The sequence below is a fragment of the Myiozetetes cayanensis genome, unplaced genomic scaffold, assembly GCF_022539395.1.
Source record: "Myiozetetes cayanensis isolate MyiCay16 unplaced genomic scaffold, myiCay2020 scf14, whole genome shotgun sequence".
Classification (NCBI taxonomy): domain Eukaryota; kingdom Metazoa; phylum Chordata; class Aves; order Passeriformes; family Tyrannidae; genus Myiozetetes; species Myiozetetes cayanensis.
The window spans coordinates 12,690,527-12,700,918 of NW_026087048.1; the positions used below are offsets into that span (position 1 = coordinate 12,690,527).

The following is a 10,392-nucleotide window of genomic DNA, read 5'->3' on the forward strand; positions in this document are numbered from 1 at the left end:
TCATACTTTGGACCCACCAGCACGGGAGAGATCTTGACTAGAGTCCAGCAGAGGATCAATTATTGAAAGGATAAGACATTTAGAGGCATGGAGCACATGCTGTACCAGCACTGACTGGAGCACAAACTGCTCAGAAGTGCACAGAGCAAAGGTAGAAGATGGCAGGCACCAATTGCAAGAGAGAAAATTCCATCTGGACATAAGGAAAAGCTAGTTTACTGTTAATATAGTTAGCATAAGTAAGTCCCAGAGAGATAGGAATCTTGTCCTTGGAGATTTTCAGTACTGAAGATCTTAAGCAGCCTGATCTACCTTTAGAGGTAGCCCTACTTTTGAGTAAGAGTGGAGTAAGGTAACCTCCAGAGATCAATTCCAACTTGATTTTTTCCTCCATTTCTGTATAGTCCAAATGCCTAGAGCTTTCCTAATGCAGTGTCTGCCCTGACCCTCAGCTAAAAACCTCCTCACCAAGACCAATGAATCCTCTTAGAAACTGCAGACCTGGCCAAACTAGATGGATGTGTCCCCTACATCTGCCTTCTGCTCTTTATGCTCAATAAGCTCTCCTGGGGAGAAACTACATTCTTGGTCTGTGTTAGGTCTCCCAGCAGGGGATAATATCCTCGTCCACCATGGAGCAAAACAGGGGCTACAGAAAAGCAGGAAGGTTTTAATATCTTAGGAAACTCTGCCTGACTCTTCACCTTCTCCCTGTCTGCTCATGATCTGTTGCTTTTGAGCTGGTGAAGTCCAAAGGCAGCTTCTCCTCATCTCCTGAAGGAGTGGTGTTAAATCCCCGTGCATCCCAGCTGTACCACAGGCTGGGCAGGGAAGACGACAAAGGGGATTTTCTGCCGTCATCTGTTCCCAATTACAGTGGCTTCAGGGAACTCTTTGGCCAGTTTCCACCACAGTCTGTCAGCTCCCAAACCCACGCAACAGGGAGGTGGGGCCTCGTGGTGGTGGTAGTGGCCAGAGCACAGAGCATCACCCTCAGAGGACCGGGGTGAAGGAACAGTGCAGCCACCAACCTCTGCTCCTGCTCTCCTGGAAACGGGCTGCCCCTCAGTGAGTAGCCTGTGCCCACAGCTTCAGTGGGACTGGGGGATGAAAGCAGGGATCACTCACTCTTTTTAGATTTCCAGAACTTCATCTGCTGCTAAGAAAATGGAGCCTGTGCTGGGGCTGGGAGCTGGAGTTGTGCTTTCAGCTGTCACCAACCAGGAGCAGTGGAGGGGGATGTTTTGCAGTGCTTTTGTCCCCTGCATCAAGCTGGAGCTGCACAGGAGCAGGCACTGGCATTACAAACAGCAGATGTATGAGGGGATGCTGACCTCAGCTGGACATCTCACCACATCCCTATCCACGGCTCTTCTCTCTGCTCTTCCTCAGCCTGAGTCTATTCTCATGCACATCTGTCAGCACCCTGGTTACTCTGACTTTGCTTTGCCAATGCCCTTTATCCTGTCTATACTGTAACTACTGCTAACTAGATGCTTCTCAGCTCATTTTGTGCATCTTTAGGTGTTAGGACACACTAGCAGGGGAGGGCTGGGTGGAGGCATTGGTTTTACAGCTTAACTGGTAAAAAGTCAAGCATTGGGCAATGTGACATCCACTGCACCCGTGGGACGTGTGTGTCTCAGCCCAGCCTGGAGGGATGCAGGACTGAGGGGGGAAGCCTGAGCACAGCCCTGCCTTCGCAGTGGGGTCTGCGGCTCCCAACTTTGCTTTGCAGGTGGATGCGCCACGATGACAGTGAAGAAGAGTCAGACTCTGCAGAATGGAAGTGCCAAGGTGGGTGCGGGAAGAGGGAGAGAGGAGAGGGCAGAAGTGTGCCAAGGGGGCCAGGTAGCACATACCAACTCTGCCAGGTGAACAGCAGTCACATCTCACACCGTCCCACATGTCACTGTGTCTGTATGGGTCTTTACCTGCAATAGTATAGAGCACCATTGAAGGGAAATAATAAACCTTTTTACTTGAAATTAGAGAGTTCAGATTCCAAAAGGTTAACGCTGAGCTGATGTGAGCCCTGGGTGACAGCTGCCAGCAGTGCCTGTCCTTCATCCATAGCCACACTGTAGCCCCAAACCTCCACCAGACATGGAGATTTCCACCAGGGTGGAAAGCCAGAGGGAGCACCCAGGCAGTTGGGCCTGGGAGATGGGAGGAGTAGGGACTGTCACCCCTCCAACACTGCCTGTCATGTCCCTGCTCCTTCAGTGGCAGCAGCCAGCCTGCTGTCCATGGCTGTATCTTACAGGACATAGCTGGGAGACCCTCAATGGGGTTTGAGAAATGGCCTTCTTCAGTGCAAGCCAAGGTCCCCTGTGCTCACTGGAACACATCAAATGCCTCCAGAGTGTGGGTGATGGGGCATTCCTCATGGAAAGGCTGTTGCTAACTGATGCCCATCTGCTGTGCAGGAGAACGTGCTGCAGAGGGTCCTGCAGCTGCCAGTGGTGAGCTCGACCTGTGAGAGCCTCCAGCGGACCTACACCAGCACCAAGGAGGCCCACCCGCTGATGGCCTCGGTGTGTGAGGTGTACGAGCGGGGCGTGCAGGGCGCCGGTGCCCTGGCCATGTGGGGCATGGAGCCCGTGGTGCGCAAGCTGGAGCCGCAGTGTGAGTGCCAGTGCCAGGGGGGCACAGCAGGGGTGCCCACCAGAGCCTCCCTTGGTGGGACAGTGCTGGTACGAGCATGTGCCTGGGCAGCCTGGGTACTTTTCTTACTGTGCTTTTGCCCAAGGTAGTCGCTGTGGCAAACAACCTGGCTTGCCGGGGCTTGGACCACCTGGAGGAGAAGATCCCTGCCCTGCAGTATCCTGTTGACAAGGTAAGTCACAGGCAGGGTCATCTGGGACCCCCAGTCCCACGGCAGAGCCCACAGCGCATCTTCTCTGGTCTTGTTTCTGGACGGTGAGGGGCTGCAGGGTGGAAAACAAGGCAGCCTCTCTAAGTGAAGGCTCCCAGATACAGGTCAAAAATGTCCTGTGTCCCATCCTTGCCAGCTACTTCCAGCCCAGGCCAGAGAGAGCTGCTATGCCCCTCTCAGAGCTGTTTACTGGCATGGCTATGGCTGGGGTCCCTGTGGTCCCTCCAGCTGTCCCATGCCACCCCAAGCTCACCAACCAGGCTGTTCTCCACCTCTCTGCTGGCAGCTTGCATCTGAACTGAAGGACACCATCTCCTACCCCCTCCAAAGTGCCAAAAGCACCATTGGCAGCTCCATGGATAAGATCATAGAACTGGCAGCAGAAGGCTATGAGGCTACCAAGAACACGGTGGAAACAACAGCAAAGTACACAAGGAAGAACTCGGTGACCCAGATGGCAGCTGCGGGGGTCGACACGGCCCTGGGAGGGCTGGAGAAGTTGATGGAGTACCTGCTGCCAGAGGAGGATGAAGAAGCAGGTAGTCCTGATGCCTAAATCCCCTCTGAGGGTGTCTGGTGATGGCTGGTTTGGCGGCTCCTCACTTGTGGGGTGCATGGGGCAGGAGGCAGCTCCTGGATTTTGGTGTAGGGCTGCCTAGGAGGGTTGTCCCATCAGTTTGTAACCTTTCCACAATTCTCCTGCCTGTGCTTTTCTGCCTTTTAGATCAGAAGCCCAAAAAGAAACATCAGTCAACAGCAAAGGTCTCCCAGCAGCAAGCCAGCACTGCCAGCACTGCCAGCATTGCCAACACTGCCAGTGCTCCCAGTGCTCCCAGTGCTCCCAGCACACCCAGTGCACCCAGCACTCCCAGTTCTCCCAACACCCTGGGCCGGATTGGTGCCTTGGTTAGCACGGTCTCCCACCGTGCTTACCAGCAAACCACCCAAAGTCTCCAGCGTGTCAAAACCAAAGGGCAGGAGCTGGTCACCTGGATCCCCATTGTGGTGAGTGCCAAATCCCACCTTCTGGGTTCCTGCTCCCCTATACCCTCTTTTGGGCTGATTTTCACACGAGACATTGCAGGCAGCTTGGAGCAAATCCAAGCACAGAGTATGTTTCTCCTGCTCAGCAGGACAAGGTGGGGCCATTGGTTCCTGCGTGATGTTCACACACAACCATGTACCACATCAGTGGGACAAGTTATTTTTAGCAGACTCCCAGTGTATAATTGTTGATTTATGGCACTGCCATAACATCCTTCCTAAAGCAAAGAGCCCATGCAGAGACCCAGAGGGGATAGGGAGAAGGAGGCCCCTCTCCTACCCTGTGCTGCAGTGGGAATCCTTTCCCTAGCCTGTCCCAAAATCCCAGAGCTCCTCTCTGCCCTCGGAGTTTCCCCCAGGGTGCACAAATGAACTCCCTGCACCTGTGCACCCCAAGGCCCCTGTAAAATCCTCAGGCTAAGCAGGATGGAGTGACTGGGACCTGCCAGCTCCCTCTGAGAGATGGCTTTTTGCTGCTCTTCCAGGGCAGCCTGGCCAAGCCCAGCGTACCCGCGGCGCCACCAGCCCGCAGTGATGGGCAGAGCAGCACGGGTGGCTGGCTGAGCCGGCGGCAGAGCAAGGCACCGGAGGAGAAGCAGGAGAAGGCGGGGAAGAAAGACAACAACCACAGCAAGGTATGGAGAAAAGGAGGCCAGTGAGCTAGGGATGCCCCAAAACATCCTCCTACCCATGGACCATGCCAGCATGGAGGTTGTTTGCCCCATACCCTTGTGGACCAGGCCCCCATCCCTGCTGAACCCTGAACTGCAGCTTGGAGGAGATGAGCTGGGGGGCTTTGGCAGCGGAGCAGCCCCAGCAGTCCTCTTCCCTGATTCCCCAAGGCTGGGGGCTGAGAGCAGCCTCTGTGCCAGGCAGGGTCACCCTGGCTTGTATGTTCAGTATTCCTTTGCAGCTGTGGGGTGTCAGCACAGAGCTCACGAATGAGCCCCAGAACACTCCTGAAACCAGCCCCCCCGCCACGGACCCAGCAGCAAGGGGTGGTGTGAGCCGGTGGGGCTGGGAACAGTCTCCGGCATCGGCTCCGCTGGGACGTGGGGACGGGAAGCGGCAGGTTGGGGTCACTGCCCTTCGCCTCTGCCTGCAGCGGAAGCACAGCCTGGAGCAGAGGGTCCCCGGGGGCCTGGAGGGGGTGGGGAGCTGGCGGGGACAAGAAGCGACCCTGCTGCAAAGGGCTGCAGTGGCTCTTGCAGAGCTGAAAGCACTCAGTCTCTGAGCTGGGAAGGGGAGCCCAGGGCCACCCTGTCCTGTCCGAAGGGGCCAGTGGGGAAGGGGCCAGGATCAAGAGCTGAGCTGGTTTCTCTTGGCAGGCAGGGGAGGACCCCGGGCTGGTAAGCAGCGTGGCTCACAACCTGCAAAACGCCTGCGCCTCCAGCATCTCCACCGTGAGGAAGGTCCCAGCTGTGGCCTGGGATGCAGCAGAGGGGTTGATCCTCTTCACCCCCCGCAGGCTGTCCAGGGCCATGGAAACAGTGGACGCTCTTGGGGGGACCCTCGTCAGTGCCCCTAAGCATCTGTTGGGCACCCTGTACAGCTTCGTGCCGGTGAGTTTGTCCCCAGCCGGGTCCTGTTCCTCTCCAGCAAACCCCATTTTGCCCAGCCTCCTCCCATGAGCATCTCATAACTCCAGGCAAAGTCAGGAGTTACCAGAGTGGGGAGAGGGAGTGCTGTGAGGACACCTCAGTCCCACCCTCCTCCTGAAGCATCCCCCAGGCTGTGGCAGTGAGTTCCCCAATAGAAACAACAGGATGGACAGTGGTGTCACCTTCACACATCTGGGAAGGTGCAAGTTCAGGTTGAGACTATGTCCCCTCTCCTTTACCCCACCCTGTTGCTCCCCTGGGATCATTTCTCCACCACAGCTGCTCAGGGGTTGCCCCTCTGGGGGCAAACTGGCTTATCTTGAGGTTCTCCCAGTTTAGGGTGGGGGACTGTGTGGCACAGGTAGAACAGGGCTGGCAGGTGGGTACAGCCTGGCTGGGTCCTCACCCCACCTCTCAGCTCCGCAGGCAGTCAGTGAAGGAAGCGGAGGCACCCAAGGGCAGCAAATCCGACCCGGAGAAGACAGAGGAGAAGGAAGAGAAGGAGGACACCAAGGCTGCTGCCCCCTCCGCTGAGGAGAAATCCCAGCTGAGAGGTGACTGGCGGATGTACCGTGGCCATCACCCTCTCTCCTTCCTGGGGCTCGAGGACCCCCTCTTCCTGCGGCACAACTACTACCGCAGCCCTGCCTTCGAGCCCGAGTACCCCTTCCCACGGAAATCCGCCTTCTCCCCCTACAACAGGCGGGTGAGTGAGGGCTCCTACCGCTTCAGCCCCGAGTCCATGTACAGCCGGGCTTACTACAGCAACCTCTACACTCCTGTCTTCAAGAAGGACTGAGCCAGTGGGGAGAACAAGCACATCCCAGCCCCCCTCTAATCCTCCCACAGCACGCTTTGCCCAGGCCCCTGCCAGCTGCCCACACACACCCCTGTACCAGGACAGGAGCTTAAAGTGGTAGACAGGCCATGGGATGTCTTATTCCAGAGTGCATCAAGGTCAGGATGAGGTAATAAAGACAAACAAAAGCCCTGCGGCTGGAAGGAGAAGGCAGGGGGAGGTGGGACCAGAGAGGAGCAGTGAGGCAAAGGAGATATGGAAAGAGTGGTGAGATCAGAAAAGAGGAAAAGGAACCAGCCAGGGCTAGCACTGGCTTAGCCTGGTTCCTACTGAGCAGATAGCATGGACTTAGACGGGCTTCACATTGAGAGAGCAGGGAGGACAGCAAAGCCATCAAACCACCATAGCAAGCCTGGTTCCCCATCCTTCCTGCCTCCATCTCCCCTTGCAGGCTCCATCCCTGGCCACAGATTGCTCCTCCATGGAGGGGCTGAAGATCCCCACTGACCAGCAGGATTCACGAGTAGGAAAGCCCAGGGCACCTCCCTCCCAGTTTTTAGTGGGATAGATGGTGGGGTCAGAAAAATGACTGATGAAAACAGATGGAGCTCCTGGAGCCCCTCTCGCACAGGATCGCCTGGCTTCCCACACCACCATTTTGTATTCACTGCAACAATAAATCTTCCCACCTGCCGCTCAACCCTGTCTGCTCGGCTGCTTTATGGGAATGAGACACCAAACCAAGGGAACAGAGTGGGGTGAAACCCCCAAACCAGGACCAAGGGAGTGGATGCAGGAAACACCCTCGGGTAGCTGCCACAGGGACAGTGGGTGCTCATGCCCAGCACAGTACGTGTTTCTTTCCATGCCCCAAGTATGAATTCACAGCTCCAAGGAGCCAGGGCTTCCTGCCAAAGACAATTTATTGCATTTCCAGAAGAACACAGCAGAGAAATCAAGTGTCCATACAGCACACACAAACCTTCTTCCAACACACTGTTTTCCCAGGGAATGAGGGGAAGGGTTTGGAGAGAGGCAGGAAAAGCCTCCCAGCAGCAGAAGGGTTCAGCACAAGCTCAGAGACCCCTTTCCCCACCTCCTTTCCTCCCCAAGGAGAGGCAGCCTTACAGAAGGAGTGGCTTGGGAAGGGCTGTGGTGCGATTCCCATCCTGGGAACAAGCCCAGTGCCTGTTTTTTCCCAGGCACAGCCTGTTGAGCACTCACTCACACAAGGGAAAGGGCTGTGATCACTGAAAGGCTGTGGGAGAGAGGACGGTTCAAAAGCAAGGCGGGTGGGATAGGAGGCCTCAGCCCTTGCCGAGGACCTCCAGGGTCAGTCGGTGCCTGGGCTCTGGGACTTGCTGGCACAGTGATACACACGTGAGAACTGCCAGTGCCTCCCAGTGGAGAAACCCCCCAGCTTGCCAGCTCATGGGTGCTGATGAGCATTAAACAGGAATAAGGATGCCAGAGTAGGAGTGGAGAGACAAGGAGTAGCGTGTTGTACAGAAGCAGCGTGTTGCCCCTGCTCAACGATGGCCTGGGCAGCTCCTGCAGCAGGAGCTGGGGATGCTGCTGCCTGGAACTGTGGCAAAATCACCTGGTGGTTTCCAGTGTTGGAGGATAGCAGGAATAAGCAGGAGGCACCTAAAAAGCTGGTACAGCAGAGAGTAGAGATTCTGTCCTGTCACAGAGCCAAGAGTAATGCACTCAGTCCTTGGCTGCGTTGGCTGTATATGGCAGGACACCCAGACCCTGACATTAGGACAGCAAGGAACCCATCATACTTATGGAAAGACACACACCACCTCCATGGGCACACAGGGAGGAGGCCTGGCCCAGCTGGGCAGCACAGAGAGCAGCAACATCCACACTGTAGCTCAGAGGGAGTCCGTTCGTTTGCGGGTAAACACAGCCGACATGGTCTTGACGATGCCACGGATCCCTGTACCCTTTTTCAGTGCCAGTTTGGTGTCTGGGATGCGCTTGGCCAGTCCATGGAAGACCATGAGGGCTCCATGATAAGCCTCAGCTGCAGAGACCTCATAGAAACCACAGTCTAAAGAGAGGGCGAGGAGCCGACCCTCCTCGCTGGACACAACCCGCTGGTGGTGCAGGTCCCGTTTGTTGCCCACAATGATGATGGGCACCTTCTCCTGGCTCTGCCCTTCCTTGGCTGCCTTGATGAACTGGATTTTAAGGGGCAGGATGTTGAAACTGGCACGGTCGCAGATACTGTAGACCAGGACAAAGCTGTCTGCCCACTGGATTCGCTTCTCCTCTGAGGAGCCATCCTCTGTCTGCTCCTGGGGAAAGAGAAAAGGAAGGGTTTTTTTATCTGGCTCTCTCCCTCCCCAACTACCTGCTAGAAGAGAGTGCACCAATCCTGAGCCTAATAAACAGCAAAAGGGGAGAGAGAAAGAGGAGTACTGGGGAAGGCAGAGCAGCACCTGGCAGACCTCGCCAAGGGAGACAATTTGGCCTTCAGCATCACTGTCCTCACCTCCTCACCCAGCTGCCAAGCACTGCAGGCTGTACGTGAAAACAGCATGGGGACCTCAGAGTAGCATTTCCACTCCTCTAGCACAGTCCTGGGCTCACTCTAGTGCTCCAGCTTCAGTCCTCAGCCACAGGACCATAGGCTACACTGACTATTGCTACCCTGCCAGCAATGCTGCTGCCCCGTGCTCGGCAGGTGAGAAGGGTTTGGTCACCTCTGATGTGTGAGCTTTGCTCAGCTAGAGCTCCTAGCCTGTGGTTTCCCATAGGCAACTTTCAATAAAGGGGGTTTTCGTCACTGGGGTGGAAATGGGTGACAGGAGTGGAGTCCTCTCACCTGAGAATTGGGGGCATCCCAGATGTGGAAGAGAATCTCTCGGCCATCCACTGTCATGTTGTGGCTGTAGATGAATTCTGCCCCCCCCCAAAAAGAAAAAAAAGTCATCTTCATGGTGTCACCAGATGCCACCCAGGACCTTCTGCAGCCCAGAGAATCAGTTCTGGAGCAAAGAGATGGTTCAGTGAATAAATACAACCTTTGAGGCTCTGGAAGCAGGCAAAGGCTCTGGAGAAAGGCAGGAGAGGATGGGCAGGAAGGAAATCCTGTGGGCAGAAGCAGGACTGCCTCCTGACCCCAGTCCCTAATGGGAACCAGCCTGGTCATGGCCTGGCACTCACCCATGTCTCCATACTCCCCGATAAAGCGCCGGGTCAGGAAGCGCACAGTCAGAGCTGCAGAGGGAAAGACAAGAATCACCAGAATAACCCCAAACCAGAAGGATTCTCCTTTCTAGATCCAGAGCAGAGTCAGGCACTATGCCCCTGTAAACTCCAACAGCATAAACGACCTCTGCTTTTCTGCCAGCCACGAGCAGTCTGCGAGCAGAGCAGAGGCACAGACACGACCCCGCAGCATCAGCAAACTGCAGCTCAGTGGAAAATACCTTCCCTGTCACTCAGCAGATGCCTACAAGGTTGTGCTCACCTTCCCCACCTCAAATCACAAGGGCTCAGCCCCATCTCACCAGTTTGCTCCACAGGCTGCTCCCTGCAGCTGATCCTCCAAACACTGCTGCAGTTTACAGCCTGGGAACTCCGTGCTCCCAGCTCACCTGATTTCCCCACATTGTCCGCTCCCATAACAAGGACGTTTGCTTCCATCTTCAGGGCAGTGGGGCCAGGCACCTCCATGAGGGCAGGGTGGTCGGGGGTGAAGCTGGTGCTCCGGCGCAGAGGCAGCCGGAGCCCCATTCCGAGCGTGGCCGTGGCTCTCCAGCAGTCCCAGCAGTGTGTGTACAACTCCTCTCGGCACAGCCGACAGTCCAGTGCTTCCCACGGCACCCAGGGGACCCGCGAGGACCATACCCCTCCCCGCAGCCGCAGGGGCGGTGCAGAGGGAACTGCAGGCAGCCGGATGAAAAACTTTGTCATCGCTCAGACTGTCCTGAACATGCGTCAGTGCCTGGAGCCGGCCGTGCCAGCCCCCGGCGCGGCAGGCGGCCGGGAAGCTCCGGCTGTCTGCACCAGCTGCTCCGCAAACTGCATCCCAGGAGGTGCCCACGCCTGCACCT

General features: G+C 56.4%; 2 protein-coding genes across 4 annotated transcripts; one reads left to right on the forward strand and one right to left on the reverse strand.

The window, feature by feature from the left end:
• Positions 1-974: 974 nt before the first annotated feature.
• On the forward strand, positions 975-7,012 carry PLIN1 (perilipin 1). Of its 3 annotated transcripts, XM_050309469.1 has the most exons (10): positions 981-1,068; positions 1,739-1,797; positions 2,430-2,628; positions 2,757-2,839; positions 3,165-3,417; positions 3,603-3,883; positions 4,408-4,557; positions 5,251-5,484; positions 5,942-6,229; positions 6,774-7,012. In XM_050309469.1, the coding sequence occupies exons 2-10, from the start codon at positions 1,753-1,755 to the stop codon at positions 6,888-6,890; spliced, it is 1,650 nt and encodes a 549-aa protein (XP_050165426.1). In that variant the 5' UTR covers positions 981-1,068; positions 1,739-1,752; the 3' UTR covers positions 6,891-7,012. The 3 variants fall into 3 exon arrangements, with proteins under 3 accessions (XP_050165427.1, XP_050165428.1, XP_050165426.1); XM_050309470.1 differs by having other exon boundaries at positions 975-1,797; positions 5,942-6,911; XM_050309471.1 differs by lacking the exon at positions 6,774-7,012 and having other exon boundaries at positions 975-1,797; positions 5,950-6,202.
• Positions 7,013-7,227: 215 nt separating this feature from the next.
• Positions 7,228-10,376, reverse strand: LOC126636822 (ras-related and estrogen-regulated growth inhibitor-like protein). The gene is made up of 4 exons (XM_050309496.1): positions 9,934-10,376; positions 9,500-9,553; positions 9,159-9,235; positions 7,228-8,628 (listed from the first exon to the last, which is right to left on the reverse strand). The coding sequence occupies exons 1-4, from the start codon at positions 10,250-10,252 to the stop codon at positions 8,203-8,205; spliced, it is 876 nt and encodes a 291-aa protein (XP_050165453.1). The 5' UTR covers positions 10,253-10,376; the 3' UTR covers positions 7,228-8,202.
• Positions 10,377-10,392: the final 16 nt, after the last annotated feature.

Bases quoted from the DNA above. Each gene is read 5' to 3' on its own strand.
- PLIN1 (XM_050309469.1), top strand. From the start codon at position 1,753: ATGACAGTGAAGAAGAGTCAGACTCTGCAGAATGGAAGTGCCAAG. The intron at 1,798-2,429 runs GTGGGTGCGGGA...TCTGCTGTGCAG, and splicing joins TGCAGAATGGAAGTGCCAAG to GAGAACGTGCTGCAGAGGGT. The intron at 3,884-4,407 runs GTGAGTGCCAAA...CTGCTCTTCCAG, and splicing joins TCACCTGGATCCCCATTGTG to GGCAGCCTGGCCAAGCCCAG.
- LOC126636822 (XM_050309496.1), bottom strand. From the start codon at position 10,252: ATGACAAAGTTTTTCATCCGGCTGCCTGCAGTTCCCTCTGCACCGCCC. The intron at 9,236-9,499 runs GTGAGTGCCAGG...GGGGGGGGGCAG, and splicing joins CGGGGAGTATGGAGACATGG to AATTCATCTACAGCCACAAC. The intron at 8,629-9,158 runs GTGAGAGGACTC...CTCTTTCCCCAG, and splicing joins GGGATGCCCCCAATTCTCAG to GAGCAGACAGAGGATGGCTC.